Source organism: Papio anubis, chromosome 2 (genome assembly GCF_008728515.1).
Source record: "Papio anubis isolate 15944 chromosome 2, Panubis1.0, whole genome shotgun sequence".
In the NCBI taxonomy this organism is placed as follows: domain Eukaryota; kingdom Metazoa; phylum Chordata; class Mammalia; order Primates; family Cercopithecidae; genus Papio; species Papio anubis.
In genome coordinates this window covers 31,406,818-31,429,157 of record NC_044977.1, presented here as the reverse complement: position 1 = coordinate 31,429,157, position 22,340 = coordinate 31,406,818, and the positions used below count along the sequence as shown (strand labels likewise).

General features: G+C 39.7%; 1 protein-coding gene across 2 annotated transcripts in view; it reads right to left on the bottom strand.

The window, feature by feature from the left end:
• Nucleotides 1–22,340, bottom strand: part of PLCXD2 (phosphatidylinositol specific phospholipase C X domain containing 2) — a 166,112-nt gene that overhangs the window by 121,377 nt on the left and 22,395 nt on the right. For both annotated transcript variants that reach the window (XM_009198718.4, XM_009198717.3), the window contains exons 2-3: nt 8,035–8,495; nt 2,290–2,531 (exon numbers count right to left, since the gene is read on the bottom strand). In XM_009198718.4, the coding sequence (XP_009196982.2) occupies nt 2,290–2,531; nt 8,035–8,495 (703 nt within the window). The remainder of the gene's footprint in view (nt 1–2,289; nt 2,532–8,034; nt 8,496–22,340) is intronic.

The following is a 22,340-nucleotide window of genomic DNA, read 5'->3' as shown; positions in this document are numbered from 1 at the left end:
TTTCCAAGCCTGGGGACATCGGCTTGCTGCTACCAGCAGTGCAAGGGCTCTGGCGTAGTAGGATCCCTTGGCTTTGGGCGCATGCCAGCATCATTATCTCTCATCATAAAGGAAAGAGCCAGTGTGTCACTCGCAGCCAGATTAGAGTTTTAGGAATGCACCAGTATAAAAAGCTTGGTGACATTGTGGGTTACCAGTTGTAACCTGTGAGATATTACCAGATTCAGATTCAGGTACTAATAAGACAACTTCACACCTGCGGAGCAGAAAAGAATAAGCAGGAAAATATGCAGTATCCAAGTCAGTGTCCAACGCTGAAAAGGGCAGTGGTCTGACGGTCAGAAGGCCAGAGTCTGAGAGGCATTCTTGACTTTTACTAGCTGTATGGATTGGGGTCACTTAAGCTCCCTGAATCCCATCTAAAGAGGGGATGATAATATGCTGTAGACAATGTGCCATCCTAGAGGCTGACTTAAGAATCAAATGAAATCATCTGCAAAAAGGCATTTGATAATCAGAATATGGTGTACAGATATAACTTATCTTTAGTTTTTTAAATACTCCCTCTCCCTTATTAGTATTGCTGTCTGCACAGACTTCTTTACAGTGGTATTTGACATTGCTTTATAGAAATTTTCATGCCAGTTTCTGCTGCTAGACTGTGAGTTTCTTGACAGCAGACAGTATATTATTCACCTTGAATCTTTGTACCTAGCTCTTCCTAGGTACTCAATGTTTGTTGACTGAATATATAAATAATGTTGATCTACAAATATACCAGAGGCACGAGGAAAACAGTGTGGATACACGAACATATATTATTAAAACAATAAAGCTTCTAATTCGGGATCTTTCAAAGAGATAAAGTACTGGTTTATAAAATTCACTTTTTCAAGTTCAGCATAACGAATTCAGTCAAGACTTAGTAGAGCCACACAGAAAAGACTTTCTGGTTTTGTCCATGGTTGACATAATCAGGAGCTCTCACAAAGAAAGAAAAATCCAGTCCTGCTCTCTAAACTCCTGCTAGGTGAACTGCTGTTACCTGAACTCATGTTACCTAAACTCTGGACCAAATAAACAGAAACATGTTTTTGGATGAATCTTCCATTATCTGAACTCTGTTCATCAACCTGAAACTCAGGGACCAAACTGATTCTTGTAAATATCTTTTGCTACCCAAACCTATTAGCTTCCTCAGCTTGGATTGCAAGGGATTCCCTGTTATCCGAATGTATTTATAACATTCCTTTTATATTTATACATATACACATATACATGTACAGGTACATAGACACACATGTACACATACTCACATATATGTGCACACACACACACAAACATGCATACAAATAAACCATCCTTTTTCTGGAGCACATGTATCATTCATTGGTGTCCAGGATAAGGAACACCATCTGATACAAAATTCCTGAAGCTTCTCCTACCTAATTGTACAGCCAGGCTCCATTCTGCCCTGAGGAAGTATTTGAAGCTACAGCATGGGCATGGTGGGTGGCATCCTAAGCTGCTTCTTCAGTGACTTATGGTCACCAAGGAAAGGAGAACAAATTCTTGAAGGGCCAGCTCTGAATCCTTAGCACCTAGGACAGCGGTCTACATTTAATGCTTCTTTTTTTTTTTTTTTTTTTTGAGACGGAGTCTCGCGCTGTGTCACCCAGGCTGGAGTGCAGTGGCGCGATTTCGGCTCACTCCAAGCTCCGCCTCCCAGGTTCACGCCATTCTCCTGCCTCAGCCTCCCAGTAGCTGGGACTACAGGCGCCCGCCACCACGCCCGGCTAGTTTTTTGTATTTTTAGTAGAGACAGGGTTTCACCATATTAGCCAGGATGGTCTCGATCTCCTGACCTCGTGATCCGCCCGCCTCGGCCTCCCAAAGTGCTGGGATTACAGGCTTGAGCCACCGCGCCCGGCCCATTTAATGCTTCTTAAATGAGTGCCTGGGCCAGCTGCTAGGCATAGGCAGGACCACATGTGGCCAGGTGCCAGTAATGAACAGACGTGGTGTTGGCTCACTGTGCTTTGCCTTATAGCAAAATTTAGAGAGTACAGTATTTATGGTATGATGTGTACTTATGAACAAAGTGTTTAGAGATCCTTTGTTAATACAATCCACCTCAACTGCATGGTTTTCTCAAATATAAAGATTTTGCTTGTTTTGTTGTTTTTCTAAATCCTCAGACTACATGACTTTGTTGCTATTTACTCAGAATAGGATCAAGATAAATGTTTTTTAAAAAACTTTCCTTGTAGGGTGGAAGCAAATTCTTACCTATGAACCAGCGTGTTCTTGAGGCCCCCAACCAAGCCCCGGGCGATGGTCTTCACTCTGGGGGTGAGGATCGCTTGGGAGACGTGGAAGGAGCCCCGTGGGGCCCGCTCACTCAGAGTGGTCTCCAAGAAGAGGATTAGTTTGCGCACACTTGTGGTGTTTGCCCAGGGCGCTGGAATCTTCTTTCCTGGCCACAGAAAGGGATACTGCTTGTAGAAGGGACAGTGGTAGAAAATAAGAACCTGAAATATTCAAAACACAAAAAGGAGAGCAATCCATAAAAACGCTGAATGTTAACTCCATTTTACATGGATTGCTAGGAAAAAGGCAAGAGAATATAATCATGTGGAAAGTCAAGAACTGTTTATATTAATATATATTTTTAGGAAATCAGCAAAGATTTACAGAGCACTTGCCATATGTCTGACTCAAAAATTCTTAACTTTTTTTTTTTAGCATAAATGCCTTTGGAAGTATACTAAAATCATGGGCCCCCTTCTCAGAATCACATTTTAAATGAATGCATAAAATATACAGGATTACAAAGAAAATCTATGATATGGAAATATAGCAATCAATATATTAAGTAAGTTTGTAATAAATTAATGTATGTGCTGCATGATAAATGCATTCAATAGACGTATTTTGTTGTATAAGTCTAATAAGTCCAGTAACTGAGTTAGTGATGAGCATAAGTGGTATCTCGGATACCTGCGATAACCGAAATGTGAGACGGACGCATCTAGGGAGATAAATATCAGGCAGGGCGAAGATTGCTGTGGGTCACCGCCTGCCCTCATAATCAATGGGTATACTAACTTTCAGTTCAATTTTAGTAAAAATGAATACGTACTTTGTTTCCCATCCAAATTTAAAGACTTCTTAAATTCTACCCTCATATCCCCTGGGGAAGCTTTGGACCTCAGGCTGAGAACTCTCGGACCGAGCAGCAAGTGCTGTCTGGAAGTTATGTCTCCTGTAACTACAAAATTGACAGCTTTTGGAGTTGAAAGAAAAAACTGAACTAATTTGTGGGAAAACAGACTTTCGATCGTGTGTGCTGACCCTGCCTGGAACTGCCCTTCCCAGGAGAGTGGGGAGCGTGCCACTTGAGTCAGGGGAGACTTTGCAGAGGCAACTGGTCTCCACAGAGACCGCTCAGGATGGTGGTGATGTTGAAAATAATTAGCAAGCTACATCCACAGCATTAATTAGTTTCTGGGAGGCAGCTGTGGGATAGGAAACTGCTATTTTGATTGTCCCAATTCAGAGCTCTGCTGTGAAGGTTTCTAAAGGAATATATTTTCCCCTGTCCCAGGCACTAGTGATCTTTTCCTGGAGGAATGCCCTGCACATGCTCACGAGGCCTGGACTGCCATCCCCGGATAGCTGGCCACAGAGGGTAATCCTCCAGGCACCCGAGAACAAGAGGTCTGGATGTCAGCCTCATTTCCGGTGTGCATTTAGCTCGTGACTAAGGTGCCTGACTAACTGCTCCCCGAGGCCCAGAGCTGGGGTGCACCAGGCTGGTTGCACTGAACTGGGTAATGGCTGTTCTTGTTGTTTTTAATGGTTTTGAGTCATGTCTGACTGCTAATGACGTCTGTGGTAAACGCAGTGTGTTAATGAGGTTAATCACAGGCTCATGATAAGCAGATTGCCTGGGGGAAGAGGAGGATTTCCTTGTAGCGGTGTAATTGGCCAGGTGGTAAGGCTGGGGGCTGTGAGGAAAGCCGTCCTGTGCAGTGGACGTGGGAGAGGTGGGAGGTGGTGCGGTCCTGTGACAGCACCTGCTAGACATGCCCTGTGCCTGCTGCCTGCCCCTGGGCTGCATGTCAGGGAACGAGAGGACTGTGCCATTCTTTACTCTGCCTTGGAAAAAGTGCATAAAGCACGAATTATCCAAAAGGGTCTTTATGCCTTTCTCCAAGAGCCTTCTTGAGCAATCTGACTCTAAAGGTTACAGGGAGAATTTCTGTTTACAGGGGGAGGCTGGCCTTGCAAACCAACTCTCACTCTACAGGTGACTCTCACTCAGGGCCTGTGTTTCACACCTGCCCCCCGCCCCCAACTCTGCCTGCTGTGTTTTTCTCTGAAATACTCTCCCCTCTAGCTCAGTGGTTCATGTTCAGTTTTTCTCTTGAGACTCAGATTAAAAATCTCATTTCCTTCAAGAATGATTCCTTGACGGACCTCCTCTTATTTTGGTCATTCTTTTACTTGGAGCCTCTGGGATACAGACTTAATGCTATGTTCTACTTTTCAACTGATTTATTACAAAATCCCCTTCTTCATATAGTACAGAACATTTGAGGCACTTTTATCGTGCAATTGTCTATCAGTTGTTTTGTATTCTCTAGTGTTATGTACTCTTACCATTTCATTAAGATCCTAAATACTTCCAAGATGTAGATTAAATCTTCCAACTCATTGTACCCTCAAAACCCATAGCCACTAATGTACAAATAAATATATACCTATGATGTAATTGCATGTTAAGTAAATTAAATTTGACTGAATGGTAGCATACTTCTTTCTACTAAATTGTAGTAATAAAATATGCAGGGGGTTACATGTGAGGCAGCTCATTACATGAAGAATATTTAAAGTTTAACTCTGCCCTGGCAGTAGCAGGGATGACTGGTGCCTCTGTTTGAAATCTCTTTGTTTAGCTTTTTTTTTTTTTTTTTGAGACGGAGTTTCACTCTGGTCGGCCAGGCTGGAGTGCAATGGCATGATCTCAGCTCCCTGAAACATCTGCCTCCTGGGTTCAAGCCATTATCTTGTCTCAGCTTCCTGAGTAGCTGGGATTACAGGCGCATGCCACCATGCCCAGCTAATTTTTGTATTTTTAGTAGAGATGGGGTTTCACCATGTTGGCCAGGCTGCTTTTGAACTCCTGACCTCAGATGATCCGCCTCGGCCTCCTAAAGTGTTGGGATTATAGGCATGAGCCACCACGCCCGGCCTGTTTCGCTTTTAAGAAGAGATGTGGCAGGAATAACAAGGGAAAGAAAGGAGTACAGGGGGATCTTAAGATTTAAACTGATGATGCTCTCCCTTTTTTCTGAGATATCATCACAGTGTCTTTCCTTCATAACTTTAGAAGTATTTGTAGTTGGATAATACGGTTAAAAAACTGCTTAAAAAACTATGATAGATCATCACTCTACTGTTAGAAATTCACTGCCTGCACTATTCTTTATTCCTGAAGATACCCGTTACTCCTGCAGATTTGTAAGCAGTTTACTATGCAATATGTCAACCCTTCTCAATCCTGGCCGTGTATAAAATTATATCTGTACTCACATTTAACCTTACAGAATCCCCAAATTCCAAAGCTCTCCATCCCTTTCTCCCATTCTGCTAATTCTCTGAGATCTTCTGATAATAGCAGCTCATTAATAAAAGCCATGTATTTCATTAGCCTAATATACAACACCAGTTCTGAAAAACACCAATGTGCCTAAATACCCCTCGGGGAGCATGAGAAGCTGTAGGAACTCTGGAAAGCCAGAAAGAATGTGACTGGATCCTGGTTCTCACTAACCAGGATTTTTAAATTTGCCCATTTTTTTCTTGGGCGAGTTACTTAGTGTCTCCATACCTCAGTTTCCTCATCTGTAAAATGGAGACAATAACAAAGTACCCATCTCATGGTGTCACTGAGAAGATCAAATGAGTTAATCCATGTACCTAGCTCATTGTAAAGGTCCAATAAACGTTAGTTGTTGTTACTATTATCTCATATTGTAAGAGAGAAATTCCACTGGGAAAAACGTCTCTCCAAGTTAGACATGAACAGATATAAACTTACTCTTATGCGATAGATGTGTGATAAATATTTAGCAAAATATCACTTACAAAAGTCTTAGTGGAGAAACTGGTTTAGATAGATTTTAGCAGATACTAAGAGTTAACTCGTGAAGCCTCTATGGTGTCAAAGACATTTAGAACTTCTCAGGGTGTGCAAAAACAACTTGGTAGTTCCAGTTATTCAGGCCAAGCCTGGGAATCATCCTTGAATCCTCACATTCTTTCATACCTCAAATTGCGTCCATTAGGAAACCCCGTCGCCTCTATCTTCTGACAGATGCAAAATCTGACCACTTGCCACTAACAGTCTCACTGGGTTCCTTACTTCTGCCGGATCCCCCTGCCTTGGCCTCTTCCTAGCACTGCAACCTGAGAAATCTGATTAAGACCTAAATCAGGCCACAACATCCTGTGCCAGAACTCTCCTCGCTTAGAGTGAGTGAAGGCAAGGGTCTTTACAGGGCCTCCTAGGCTCACATGACCACCAGTCACCTCTTTGACCTCCTCTCACTGCTCTGTCATCACCTGCTCTCCAGCCACACCGCATGCTCCTTTTCCTCAAAGATGGCAGGGACACTCCTGCTTTTGGGCCTCTGCACTGGCTGCTTCTTCTGCCCCCAAATATGCATGTGATTAACCCCTTCAAATGTCATTTTTTTTCAATGAAGGTTCTCCTGATCAACCTTTTAAACATTTCAACCAATCCCCCAACCCACAGAATCCTGGTTCCCTCTTACCATGCTTGACCTTTTCGTTTTCCATAGCTCTTATCACTTTCTAACACTTAACGTGTGTGTGTGTGTGTGTGTGTGTATACACACACATATGGAGAGAGAGAATAAATATACATATATGTATATATGTGTGTCTGAGAATATACATATATGTATATACGTGACACAAAGACATATACACACATATATATGTATGTTTATTATCTCTATTATCTATGATCTGTCTCCCTCCACCAGAATGATAGCTCCATTAGGGCAAGGTATCTTTGTCTGTTTTATTTACTAATTTATCCCTAGTCCTTAGAGGTTACTTGGCACATACCTGGTGTTTAATAAATATTTTCAAGCGAATAACCTTTAAACTATTTTTAATCAAAAGCTCCTCCTTGAGTTAAAAAATATCTGCCTCTTAAAGATGTTTCGGTTAATGCATCTGCTGAGCAAGTGAGTAACTTTGAATGAGAGATACATCTTTTTTTTTTTTTTTTTAAGAGAGTGTAAATTAAACATTTTCCTGAAGCTCTTTTCTCCTACTGTCATCCTTTGGGATCAGAGTGGAATACATCTGAGGCCCACATTCCTCTTCCTGAGCATGTCCCTCATGGTCCTAGGCTGGGAGGCTCTTCTCAACTTAAGCAGACTACAGAATGCTCTCCTGGGCTGGAGCCCCTTCAACAGGCTCTTCCTTCCTTAACTCTCTCTCCCTCTAAGACCCAAATACTTTTATAATATTAACACTCCTGAGATGAATCACTATGTTTCAGTCAGCTAATACTTTTCCTAATCAGTCAATACCTTGGCCGGGATTATCTGACACTGAGTTGAAGGCAAGATGGAACAGACTATCCCTGAGGGAAACTAGAAGGGTAAAAATGGACCTCAGGAAATAGAGAACGGGAATGACCTACTGGCCCAATTTTACAACTTTGCCTTGGTTGGTTCTGGCCAGGCCACTAAAAGTCAATTAGATGGCAAACAGTTTGCTGGACAAGCCTTAGGTATTTGGCAGGGGTTAGCCCTAGCCCTTGAACCTATCCTAGAGCCCAGGAACTAGTTTGTGTATGTTTAATGTTCCAAACAATCCACTCTCCAGCCTAAGAGCCCTGGATTGAGTGATTTTACAGACGGCAATTCGGGAAAAAGCAGGAAGAGGTAAGTTCTTGTCCTTGGAAGCTTATCTCTCCTTCCCTCCTACCTGGCAGTTCTTCTCCCACAGAGTTCGCAGCGTCAAACTTTCCACACTGCAGGCTGGGCATAGCTTGTTTCCAAAGGCCTCCTGGATCCGGAGAACCAGGCATTTGTGATGGGTCTCATCCATGGCATAGAAGTGGTTGAAATCCAGGAAGATAATCTCTTGGGGGTGCTGTGTAAGAAACGAGTCAATTTCCATCAGCCCATCCCAGACCTTGATGCCAAAAAGCCCATGGATGAAGTAGATCTCCTGGTCGGCATCCCCTGGTTTGGAAGACACACGCAGGTCAAAGTAGCGGATCCCAGCTTCCAGCTGTTCCCGAAATGTCAGGTTCTGAGTCACAGACCACTTCTTCATTAGCTTCTTCACCAAGGAGATCCTGGCGAGGCGTTTGATAGCTTGGGTTTGGTCAGGCCCCACTGGGGACTTTTCATCCACCCAGTAGCTGAATGAATCATGTGAGCCTGTACAAAGGAATAAAGGTGAGGAAAGCAGATGAGATGGGAGCTGGGAAAAATAAGCCAATTGATGAGAAAACAAACAAACAAAAAATTAAGAACCAAATACACACACTAAAACTGCAAATGAATAGTAGCAAAATTTGCCAAGCTTGCTAGGAATAAAATAAACACAAAGAAAAGTAATGCTGCAGCTTGTTAAGCCTGGGGTAATACTATAGTTTTCATATATTTTGCTGGTGTAAGATAAATTAATAACCTTTTGCAAAGCTATTTAGAAATATGCTGAAAATAGGGGCTTTAAAATATTCATACAATTTGCTCTAGTAATTTCATTTCAGGAAAGCTATTCTGAGGAAATAAACTCTAACATTCAGGGAAACAAAGATGTCTGCCAAAGAATATTCATAATAGAGACAAACTGGAGATAATGCTTAAGTGTCTCTAATAGAAGAATGCTTCATTGTGGTATATCCACTTTATTCATGCCATCATTGAAACAGAGGATATGAAAACACTGTGTCTATCTCAATAATGCTGAGAAAGTGATTTAAATTCTAGGAAAGGCAGAATTTCAAGAAACCCAACTTACTTTCTTTTTGTTTTTAAAACATATAAAAAATTATATATATTATTTTACTATTGTAAAAGTCGGAGCCAGTAGGAATGATTTATTGACAGATCAGCTAACCATTTTGATGGGCTCGACACAGTTTAGTTAATATGTTCCTCTTTTTGAATTCGTACCTTAATGAGCCAAAACTGCTATTAAATGGTCCAAATGCACATTCTGTTCCTCTGTCTTAACAAAGGGATAGGATGAAATGTTTTGTAAATGTCTGTTATGCCTGTTGGGTCTATAGTGCAGATTAAGTCTGACGTTTCTTTGTTGATTTTCTTTCTAGATAATCCATCTGTCCAATGCTGAAGAAGTCTGCAACTATTATTCTACTAGGTCTACCTATTTAGCTCTAATAATATTTGCTTCATATATCTAGGTGCTCTGGTGTTAGGTGTATATATATTTACAATTGTTATATCCTCTTGCTGAACTGATCCCTTTATCATTATGTAATGACCTTCTTTGTCTCTTTTTGTGTTTTTTTTTTTTTTTTTTTGCCTTAAAGTCTATTTTGCCTAATATAAATATAGCTAATTTGCACACTTTTGGTTTCCGTTTGTGTGGAATATTTTTTTTCCATCCCTCACTTTCAGTAGACTGTAAAGTGTGCCTTTACAGGTGAAGTGAGTTTTTTGTGGGCAGTATATAGTTGTGTCTTTTTTTTTTTTCTTTTAAAATCCATTCAGCCAGTCCATGTCTTTTAATTGGGGAATTTAAACCATTTACATTTAAGGCTATTATTGATAGATGAGGACTTACTCCTTGTCATTTTGTTAATTATTTTCTAATTACTTTGTATATTCTTTGTTCCTTTCTTCTTCTTTTATTGTTTAACTTTACTATAATAAAACATAGAAGAAATGCTTCAAGACATTGGTCTAGGCAAAGGTTTCATAGCTAAGACTTCAAACACACAGGCAACAAAAACAAAAATAGACAAATGGGACTATATCAAACTGAAAAAGTGTCTACACTATCAAAGGAAACAATCAAGAGTGAAAAGACAACCTGTAGAATGGGAGCAAATATTTACAAACTATTCATCTTACAAAGAACTAATATCCAGAATATCCAAGGAATTCAAACAACTCAACAGCAAGAAAATGAAATAATCAAATTAAAAAGAGGACAAAAGAATTAAATAGACATTTCTCAAAAAGAAGACACACAGATGGGCATGGTAGCTCATGACTGTGATTCCAGCACTTTAGGAGGCTGAGGCCGGTGGATCACTTGAGTCCAGAAGTTTGAGACCACCCTAGGCAACATGTGTGAAACCCTATCTCTACAAAAAATACAAAAACAGGAGCCAGGAGTGGTGGTGCACACCTGCTACTCAGGAAGCTGAGGTGGGAGGATTGCTTGAGCCCAGGAGGTTGAGGCTGAAGTGAACGACGAACATCGTACCACTGCACTCCAGCCTGGGTCAGAGTAAGACCCTGTCTAAAACAACACCACCACCACCACAACCACCATATAAATAGTAAGCAAACACAGGAAGCAATGCTCTATGTCACTAATCATCAAGGAAATGCAAATCAAAACCACAATGAGGTATCATCCCTGCCCAGTTACAATGGCAATTTTATAATAAAAAAAAAAAAAAAAAAAAGACAAAAATAACAAATGCTGGTGAAACTGTGGAGATGTATGTAACTATTGGTGGAAATGTCAAGTAGTACAGTCATTATGGAAGACAGTATGGGCGTTACTGAAAAAACTAAATGTAGAACTACTATACAATCCAGCAACTCCAATAATAGGTATGTAACCAAAGGAAAGAAAAGCTGTATATCAAAGGGATACCTGCACCCCCATGTTTACTGTAGCACTATTCACAATAGTGAAGATATGAAATCAACCTAAATATTCATCAACAAATGAATGCATAAAAAATGTGGCATAAACATACACTGGAATGCTATTCATCCATAAAAAAGAATGATATCCTGCCATTCATAGCAACACAAATAAGCCTGGGGACATTATGTTCAGCAAAATAAGTCAGGCACAGAAAGATAAATATTACATATTGTCACTCATACGTGGGGACTCAAAAAGCTTTTGAAGTTCATGGAAGTAGAGAGTAGAACTGTGGGTATTAGACTGGGAAGGGTAGCCGAGAGGGTAGGATAGAGAGGCTGGTTAGCAGATACAGAATTATGCTAGGACTGGGCATGGTGGCTCATGCCTGTAATCCCAGTACTTTGGGAGGCCGAGGTGGGCAGATCACTTCAGGTCAGGAGTTCGAGACTAGCCTGGCCAATATGATGAAACCCTGTCTCTACCTTAAAAAAATACAAAAATTAGCCAGGTGTGGTGGTGCATGCCCGTAGTACCAGCTACTTGGGAGGCTGAGGCGTGAGCATCACTTAAACCCAGGAGGCAGAGGTTGCAGTGAGCTGAGATGGCGCCACTGCACTCCAGCCTGGGTGATGGCTAGACTCTCTTTCAAAAAAAAAAATGTTGCCAGATAGGAGGAATGAAATCTGGTGTTTTGCAGCACTGTAGGATGAATATGGTTGACTATAATTTACTATATACTTTCGAAGAGCTAGAAGAGAGGATTCTGAGTGTTCACAACACAAAGAAATGATAAATGTTTGAGGTGATGGTTATACCAATTACACCAATTTGATCATTATACATTGTATACATGTATTGAAATATCATTCTGTATCCCATAAATATGTGCAATTATTACTGTCAACTAAAAATAAAAGGGCAGGGTGTGTGAGAAAGAAAGCATGAATCCCCCTAGACAGAGATTATCTTTTTCTGAAGTATGAGTGACCACCATAGGCACATTCCTAATTATAGTGAGAAAATATTTCAACAGTAACTATTTCTAGATGAAAATCATCTTATTTAGCAAATATCTTTCATTTTAGTTATTGGTTCTATCCAGGGTGAATCATTCTTATGTCTATCGTCCACTAACTCGTGCAGAAGCTAATTTGGTTAGTGCTGTGACTGGCTCTGAGGTGAGGGACTCCACAGAGGTGGCTTCACTTTGCAAGTAAAATCTAGAAGGAAAATGCCTTTGCTTTGGCACTACTAACCTTGTTCTTAACCACTACCCCCCATATTACCATCACAATTCCTGTATTCATACTCATTCACTGTCATCCATTTTCCATTTTTCTAAATTTTAGTGTAGGTATTTCACACATAATACAAAATTTTACAAAACACTACCATTTTATATTATTTCAATTTTCTTGAAAACAAATAATTCTGTGATGACTTCAGTGTTTTGTTTCCTAAGAAATAAAGTGAAAAAGGAAAAAAAATGACAAATAATGCTTTACTTTTATGTAGCATCTGGAACACAGAGACTATCCAGTAAGTATTAAGAAAAGACCTATTTATTCATCCTTAGGCAAATTGAATTTTGCAAGTGAGAAAATTACCAGCATATTTCAGGTAAGAAAAATTGCCATTACTAATAGAAATGTGGAACAAGTCCCCCTGGATTTTCCACATTGGTTATCTCTGTTAATGAGGCTCCCTGGATACCTGCCTAATGCTCTGCTTCCTTTGGCTGTACAGCAACAGGAAATTTTTATACCTCCTCATTGAGAGATTTATTATGAATACATTAGATATAGATGGTGAATAGCGAGTTCTCTCTTCTTTTTAAATTGCATTAACAGCCCAGCTGTTCAGGATTGAGTGTGTAATATAGTGCAAGGCACATACTGAACTTAATTCTTCCCTGGGCATTAGGGAATAGCCATTATCCAAGCGTGGAGGAGAGACAAATCCCCTCTGGTGTTCTCCTGTTGGTGTTGAGCCCAGTTTCATCTCCAGAGGGAGATGTGCTAACAACCTCCAACACTTTTCTCTGTGTCTGAGGACTGTGCAGAAATGTGACAGCAATGGGACCCCAGGGATCATTCTGAATACACAAGGACGTACATGGTACCCAGATCATCCCACAGAAGAGGGAGAGCATGTATATTTCCTAGGAACAGAGTCTTTTTTTACCTCTTTGTTCTCTTTTCATTTCTCTGGCCCCACCTTATGCTTTCTGACCTCCTGTGCCCAGTACCATCCCTGCATCCCTCCAACCCCTTTACAGGACAGGACAGGACAGAACAATGAAGCAGACTGCTGAATGTTTTATAGCACTTGCCCTATATAGGCCTATAGCAGCCAAAGCCAACCATCACTTATTAACCACTATCAATATTTTTCCTCTTCTACTTATTTCTTTTCCAGAAAGCTTTTGTATCATATGGAGTGGGTGAAATAACATTTAACTGCCTAAGTACATTAAATTATTTCTTTTTGGAAAAACAGGCTAACAATGTCCCCCCTTCCCTGCACATACAATATTTATAAACCACGTAATCTGCCAACAGTACTTACAAATAGAAAATCCTAATATTTTATAATCCAAATTCACTATCAAAGTTTGTTCCCCTATTACTCCCCTACAACTCATGGAAATTATTTTATTCTTTAAAGACAGTGATTCTTCCCCTTCTGTCCTGGAATGTATGAATAAAATTCTAGCATTTCTTCAGAAGAGGAGGAAAATACCCTGCACCACTGGTCCTTGTCTTATTCTCTAAGAGAATTGCTGCTTGGGAATTGGTAGGGATAGCAGCTCCATGCATTCTAGTTTGGTTTATGATAAGGTCAGCAAACAGCTTAGGACTCATCCCACTGTAATTTCTGCTGCTAAAATAATCTTTGCTGCTATTACCTGGTATTACCTATGCACCTTCACTTACCTCTCTCTTTGGCTTCTTTATCTCTGTGTAAAACATATTTAAGTGGTACCCCTTTGTCTTAAAACAAAACAAAGTACTTTTCCTTACATGCCTTACTCCACACATGACTGTCTTCTCTTTCTTCCTTGCTGTCAAATTCTTGAAAGTGTAGGGCAGTCCTGCTGCCTTTGTCTGCTATGACACACTCACTCCTTTCCATCTGAGTCCACTTTCTCTCCTTCTGTTGCTACTCTTGATCCTAACAACTCTCTAATTCAAATGGCCATATTCTTCTTGTTTTCTATGAGGGTTTGCCACGTCAGCTTGTTTGTGGAATCTTCCATTCCCTTGTGCTCAGTGTATATTTCTGCATATTTCTGGGTGTTCCCATCCTGCCTTTACCTTCTGTCTGCTTTTCTGACTCCTCTTTATTGTCCCTAAATTTAAATGTTTTCCAAGGATCTATTCTGTATTCTCTTCCTTTGTCCACCTTCAGAGACTTCAGTCCCACTCCCCAGTTTACCACAGTATGCGGATGACACCAAAAGCTTCCTTTCTAGCCCAGACTCCTGTAAGTTGCAAACTTACCTTCCCATCTTTCTGCTATGGCCTGCCTCCAACGGCCTGCTCACACAACAAAGTGGGTATTTTCAAAGTCTAGCTTTTCCTGCAGGCCCTCTCATCCCCCAAAGTGTCTCTCCTGAATTTCTGCCAGTAGCTACCCAATCACTCAGACTTGAAATCTTGGATTCTGTTTAAACTCTTCTCTCTCTCTCACCGTCTTCATTTAACCAGTTACCAAAACTTTACATTTGACCTTTGCAATATACATCAAACCTGTCTCTTTCATTAACCTTCAACTGCCACTGTTCTCATTGATACACTCATTGCCTGTCAAATAGTACCAAAAACCAACCAACCACCAAACAGAAACCCTAATTTGGATCCTTTCACTCTTTCTCATTTGTTCATACTCAAAAGGCAGTTTTCTTAAGATACAGCTTTGATTATGACACATTCCTCCCACTTCCCGCCTTCCAAATAAAGCTCAAACTCAACACTGGGGTTTTAGACTTGTCTTCAATATGGTGCCAATGCATTATTTCAGACTCATCTCTTACCAGGCCCCTACATATAGCCTGGAAACTGTTGGTATGCAACATAGACAGATAGGCAGGCCTCTTTCTGGACTCTGTTCACTTTTGCTGATACCTTCTGTAAAATATTTTTTCACCCCAACTATGTCTATATTTTCTCCCCAGCATTTATAACCCATATTGAGTAAGTTACTTTTTAAACCATATTTGTTTCCTCATCTGTCAAATGGGCCAATAGTACCTATTGTCACAAAATTATTGTGAATATTGAAATGTAAGCAAAGTGCTTAGAACAATACTGACACTTAGTACGTGCTGAACTACAATTATTGCTGTTATTAGTCATTCTTAGTTAGTCGGAAATCAGAGGGTGAAGGGCTGATTAACTGAAGCTTCTTGCCTTAAATACTGATGGTCTAGAGATTTTATTTTCTGTACCTGATTCATCATTCCTCTCTATCTTATTAGTTGACATGGAGATGACAGCTTAGCCTCCACTCTGTTGGTTATAGCCACCACCACTATTTTGGTCACAGTCTAAGTTGTCATCACCCACATTGAAAATCTTAAAATTTAATTTCTGACTTTTTGATCACAAGTTCCATTACTTCTGCCATGCTTCAACCTGACTTTTATATTCCTCCCCTGTCCCGCACCCCACCCCTTCCGGTCTGAGAGCCCAGCATTGGCTTTACTTCTCCTTCAGCTATATCCAAGATCATCCATTTGCCAGCTTTCACATGCAGAATTACTAATTATAACTATCTGAAAGCTGTTAGGAGCCTGCTGAGGTACATTGTCTGTCTATACAGTCCTGAAATACACATAGAAATATTAATATGACATTTTCTAACCTACCTTTTCACTAACAACAAATGTTTTTCTCCTCTTCTCCAATGTATTTCATTTATAGAGGAGAAGTAATATGATCTTATGATGTAATTGGCATCAAATACTAAATGATTGTTTTCAGACTCCTTTGGGCAGAGAATTTTGTTGTCATCTAAAAACTATTCCATATATAGCAGTAAATATGGACATATAAGTCCCTCCTTAATGTTCTATAAGCCTAGGACTAATTTTAGCCCTTAGAAAGGTGAAATTTTTTTCCTCCAGTTTCTGGAAATTGACTTTTCTCTAATCCTTTCATTTTCACAATTACTACCCGTTTCTTCCTATTTTCTTATATAGTCAACAGTCATTAACAATGTTTCTTTTTCCTTTCTGTATGCATACAAAAACCCTGAATCATGTATGTGAAAGCACTTTATAATGTAAAGCAGTGATTCTCAACCTTAGATGCACATCAGAATCACTGGGAGGTGGCAGAGCAGGGGGCGCTTTTAAAAACCACCAGTGCTCATGAGCTCACCCCAAACCTTCCAAGTCAAAATCTCTCTGGGATGAAAGTTGACAAGCTTCTTGCTGATTGTAATGTATACCCAGGCTTGATACTTACAGCCACAAATGTGAGATTATAGTTTCCCAAAAGTTTTCTGACGTCTGGGCATGGTCTTCTCTGGTTGGTCTTCTAGTACTTTCAAACCTTCACATAATAATCTGGTGAAGTGCCTTTCCCACATATTGGTAGATGCTTTCTTTATCACTCCTTTTGTTCTAAGATACACCCTGCCCTTTAAACAATGAAATCACCACAGCTTGTTTGTGAAGAAGAAAATATTGGGAGGCCTTGGTTTCCTTATCATGCCTCCTAGTATGTGATTAGATTAGGTTACTTAAGGTTGATTAGGATCATTGGGATGTGCACTGGGTTACAGAGCTCAGAATAAAGTCCCTGTGGCAGCAAAGTCACACGGGAAGAGAGAGATTTGAATGGGAAAAGGTTAGCAAGATTCTTGCTCAGTGTTATAGTTATTGCCTCCTAGGTGGTGTTAGATTATCTGAGAGGTAAGGTAGGAGAAAATGAGCTAGCTGGCCTTGTGAGACCAGGCACAATCAGTTTGCTCTTCATCTGGAACACAAATTACTGCTTGATTCTTTCAGAGGGCTGTCATTTGGGGATTAGAGATCTCAAATGAGTGCATACTAGTTTTTAGTTAAAGCACTTTCATTACCCATTTCTTGCAAATTGGAGTAGTTGCCATTTTCTTAACTCAAATAAAAAGAATTTAAAGCTAGCTTCTTGGGAACCTGGTTTCTAAATAAAACAAAAAGAATTCAAAACACACACTATGAAATGATACATTTCATTACAGTACAATGGCATTTCAGATTATAGGATGACCACACTTCTAGCCATGGAGGGAAGATTGAGACAAGAGTTAAGTGAAGCATAAAAAGATAGCAACTCCCCATCTGGGGAGGTGAGGATGGTCACCCCAAGTCAAATAACTCCTGACTTCACATATTTAAGAAAACCTTCTGTTTCACCTCCCTTAAGTTCTCCTGTCTCTAAGTCCTTCTAACGTTGAAGCCCATTAGTTCCTCCAGGTGTTTCACTGATCCCACTCTCCCCACCCCATGTGTATTGACACCATTCAGTGTATCTGTGCCTCTAAGCACTGACATCGAAAAAATTTGTTCTTAGGGGGCAAAAAATCTTACTCTTCTACGTACAAAGTACAGAGATATCTGAGTGTTACAATTTCACAGGGGAGGAGTGGGGGAAATAAGGAATAGAAATGCCTAAAAAGACTCCTTCGGGGAGTGATTACGAACAAAAGGTTGAGATAGACCACTGCCCTAGACTGAGGTTCCTGGCTTCTCTGGGCAGAACCTTTGACCCTGTCTCTTTTAACCTTAACTGGCCTGCCTCTCAATGCCTCCAGCAACGTTTCCCTCCCATCCACAAGGTGACCCAGTACTGGAAGGTTCTATTCCCATCCCCTGTCCCTAGAACACTAATGGGTTGGGAACCACTGAATTCCTTCTTTTCCAGTAATCTTTTTAAGTATTCTCACTCACAATTTCCAGGACCACCAACAAATCATTTTTCTGTCTACGCAGTCCCAAAGGACCCAGACTTGCACTTTGAAAGATACTAGTTAGGAAAGAAGAACTTTACAAATGGTGAGTCCTGACACCTAACTTAATGAATCACCATAGCTCTGAATAAGCTAAATGGAGTGTCCACGCAGTGGTTAGGGGCACAGGGTCTGTTGCCAGGCTGCCTGAGTTCATAATCCTGGCTCTACTGCCTACTAGTCATGTGAATAAAATGCTGGGCCTCAGTTTCCTTATCTGCACAATGTGGACAACAGCAGTACTAACTTCATTGGTTTGTTGTGAAGACTAAATGAGTTAACTCAGGCAAGCACTCAGAGGAGTCCTTGGCTAAGAGAATGAGCTCAAACATGTTATTATTATTAATTATTAAGAAATTTGTGTCATCTTTTATTTGGATGATACTATCTGACAAACAAATAATTCTGGTTTCTAAATAAAGCCATGAAACCTCAGTAAATATTTATATTTGAGGATCTGTTGTGGCAGTTAACATTTAGGGCTAGGAAAAACGAAGTTTGTAATTTACGTCATTTATTTTAGGTTACACGCAAAATCGACATCCAAAGAGTAAGTTTGGATCATAGTATTCTACAGTTGAAGTTCAAATTGGCACTAAAACTAAAATTATAAATTATTAATATCTCTAATCTGCTCCTATGTCAGTACTTGGAAATAAATACAGTGACTACACAATTTGAAAGTATAAGAGAGAAAATTCTGAGGATATTCTTAAACTTTTTATTTAAAAAAATATAAAATTAGATGTCATCAGGTGATTTTTATGGAAAAAGAAATACAACCTGTTGCCAAAAATATGTTGAATGACAGATTTTTTTGAGAGTAGAAGCCTATATGATCCATTATTTGAAATGGAAAAAACAGTAATGTCTTCCCAACCCACCAAAAAAACCCTATCAGTTTTCTCAAATATCAAATATCATTAAAACACTCAAACACCAATGTAATCATCCACAGATAATCTTTCCCTAATATAAACAGCAGAACCAGTAATATTTTCAGAAATTTTTCTGTATTTTTTTTCTACAACTTGAAAATATTAATGCATAGTTCTTAGAGATGTAAGCATGGCCAAGTTTATGTTAGTTCATCTCTCTCAATATGCTTTATCACCCAATTTTTCTTTTTAGGCCTCTCGAGTGTGCTTGTTTTATTCACAGGCTTTTTGCTTTTTTAGAAGACATTTCACTCAATAATGTGGTAAGCTGACAGCACTAATGCACAGCTCGTGCCTGCTGGGAGGGTAGCTGAACTATGGAAGCAACACATTCTCCATCTTTTTGCCAAGGTGTACCTGCAACTTAAATGTTTTTGCTAGCTCCCACAATGGGATTTTTTATTTAGGTAATGAATTCTGGATAAAATAAATCTTATAAGTTGTTATAGCAAATGTTTGGACAGCAAGAGTTTGGATGAAATATTTACAGAGGTGTTTGGAGCTAAGTTCCTCTCAGTTACCAAAGTATTTATATGCATGTCTATGTGTATATGTTGGCACTAAAACTGGCCCATCTGAAATGAAATCCAGAAAATTCTCTTATTCAGTGGGAAAAAAGTCCACTTTTCATTTATTTGGAAATATTTTTACTAATATCAATAGAGAACTTCTAATAGATAATACTTATTCTCTAAAAAATTCTTTTAAATACAAATATTATTTTGAGTTCATTTTTGAAAGAGTCATCTATATTCCATGTAAGCTCCAAATTTTTATCAAGACCTAAATAATATTATTTCTATCAAAACTAAGACGGTCTGGTCCATTGTAAGCTTGGGCTAAAAACATATACTGGATGTGCATGTATTTTCTATAACGAATAGTCAGAGTGTTCAATTAAAGCTTGTCTATTTTATCTCAGTCTGAATTTTAGGTCACATGTCTGTAATTTGCATATTTTTTCTCTATTAGCCTATACTTTGTCAAGTGAGGTCGAAGTAATGCAGGCAGCTTGCAAAAAATCCAGGTGCAGCTATCTTTCCAGTTACCCACTATAGCTGCTGCTGCATAAAATTGCACTGAATGTCAAATTTAGTTTTCCTAATTAATATAAAATATATAAACTAAAAAAATATTCTAGGCAAATTAATAAGATCTCAGCTACAAAGACTCTTTCCTGCCCAGGAACAGCAAAAGGATATTAAAGGTGCCCAAACACAAAAGACCAAAAAAACCCTTTGCTCACACTTTATCTTAATAAAGCTAAGTAATTCATATGATGCTAGCTACCAGAAGGTGTCTGGGCAGCAGTAAAGGCTCAACTAGGTCAGAAGACAATCTGTGCAAACAGCAGAAGAGAAAGCAGTATCATGCTTATAAAAAGATAAAAGATATAAGTGTTCAAGCCAAGAAAAAGAGTAATTTGTTCCCATCTCCGAAGCAGGAAAAGAAGAGAGAACAGATGCCCCTTTCTGATGGAAATGGAATCAGAGATGTCCAGCTAAACAACAGCTCCTCCTCCCTCATCACTGCCAGTCCATCTTTGAGGGTTTCAGAGATGTCAACCTCGTGAGTTGTTAATCAATTTTAAAGAGTTGAATTTTTCTGAGAAAATATAGTAGTCCTTTCTTATTTGCAGTTTCAATTTCCACAGTTTCAGTTAGCCACAGTCAACTGTGGTCCAAAACTATTAAATGGAAAATTTAAAAAATAAACAATTCATAAATTTTAAATTGTGCCCCATTCTGAGGACTGTGATGAAGTGTTTTGCCATCCCACAGGCCTTCCAGTCCAAGATGTGAATCATCCCTTTGTCTAGCATATCTACTTGGTAGAGGTTCCCCAACTATTAGTCACTTAGCCATCTCAGTTATCATTAAAACACTCAAACACCAATATAACCATCAACAGACAATCTTTCCCTAATGTAGACAGCAGAACCAGTAATATTTTCAGAAGTTTTTCTGTATGTTTTCTACAAACTGAAAATATTAATGATGACTTCTTAGAGACGTAAGCATGGCCAAGCATGACTGTCGCAGTATCACAATGTTGGTGTTCCAGGAAACCTAATTCTACTTAAGAATGACCCCAAAGTGTGACAGCAGTGATGCTGGCATATTGTTATAACTGTTCTACTGTATTACTAGTTATTGCTGTTAATCTGTTACTGTACTCAATTGATAAACTTTACCATAGGCATGTATGTAGAGGAAAAATCACAGGATGTATAGGGTTTGGCTCTATCCATGGTTTCAGCAGTCATTGGGAGCCTTGGAACATACGACTTGAGATAAAAAGAGACTACCGTAAGGAGATTTTATGATTTGATCTACAGAAAGCCAGAAGACCCTGTCTTCATAGAATTTCTATTAAAAATGTTTCAACAAGATTTTTTTTTTTTTTTTATAAAATGGGTTAAAAACATGAGATTTAGGCCCTCAAACACATTATCTCGCTAAAAGTGCTTGCATTTTAATAACCTATGATTTTTAAGAAATTCAACTTTTTTTTTCAAATGTACTAAAACGAAGGCAGTCAAAACATTCCCACTCAAGTTCACCTGATTAAAAACTCTGAATATATTCCTGAGGTTTAGAGAAACCACTACTTCCTTTTACAAATGGCTGAAAACATATGTCTCAATATGCATATAGGCAATACAGGCAAAATCAGCAAGGCCAAGTTTCTGGAAGAACAGCCATTTAGGAGCGGCTCCTCCTTCAGCATGAATGTCCACTCTCAGACTTAGACAGTGATGAGGATATGCCAGAACAGCTCTCTGGCCCTTCAGAGAGCACCGGCCCAGCTGGAGGGCTCCAGCTCTGACTTCCCACGCAGACCATCACCAGCTCACTTCCCTGTAGAACATCTTCCTGACTCACGACAGCAGCCAGCTCTGCCAGGACGATGGGCTTCCAGGTACAGCCATGTTGGGGGGCACACCCACAGAGCAGTGACCAGAGGGACCAGTCTACAAGGGATGTTAAGATATTGCTCAGATACACTGCAAATTTGGTCCCAGTTGCTGCAGGTTTTCACCAGGGACTCCTTATGAAATGGGCAAGATGTTTAAAAAAAAAAAAAAAAAGCTCTCTTCAGTGCACATAGTGAACTCTTTATCTTGAATGTGAACATGTGATAAGAAAAAAAAAGTCATTTTTAATCACCACTCTCCTCTAAGCACACTGAATCCTGGTAGCTGGAATATCTTCTGTGTGCTGAGCACAACTGCAATATTCATCTCTGGCATTAGGAGCTTTTGACATACTTGAAGCGGTATTAAGCAGTGGGTGGGGGGTATGCCAATGTAGAGACAGACGCTTGGAAAGACCTCAGTGGATCTGCTGAGGAAAGACAGAGAGGCTGAGAAGCTGGGAGTGAAGGCTGAGGAGGCTGAGAATCAAAGGGGGAAGGGAGGGGGATCAGAGCGGGCTGCAGGGCTCAGAAGAGAGACTCAGGAAAGGAGGCAAACCTAATAGAAAAATT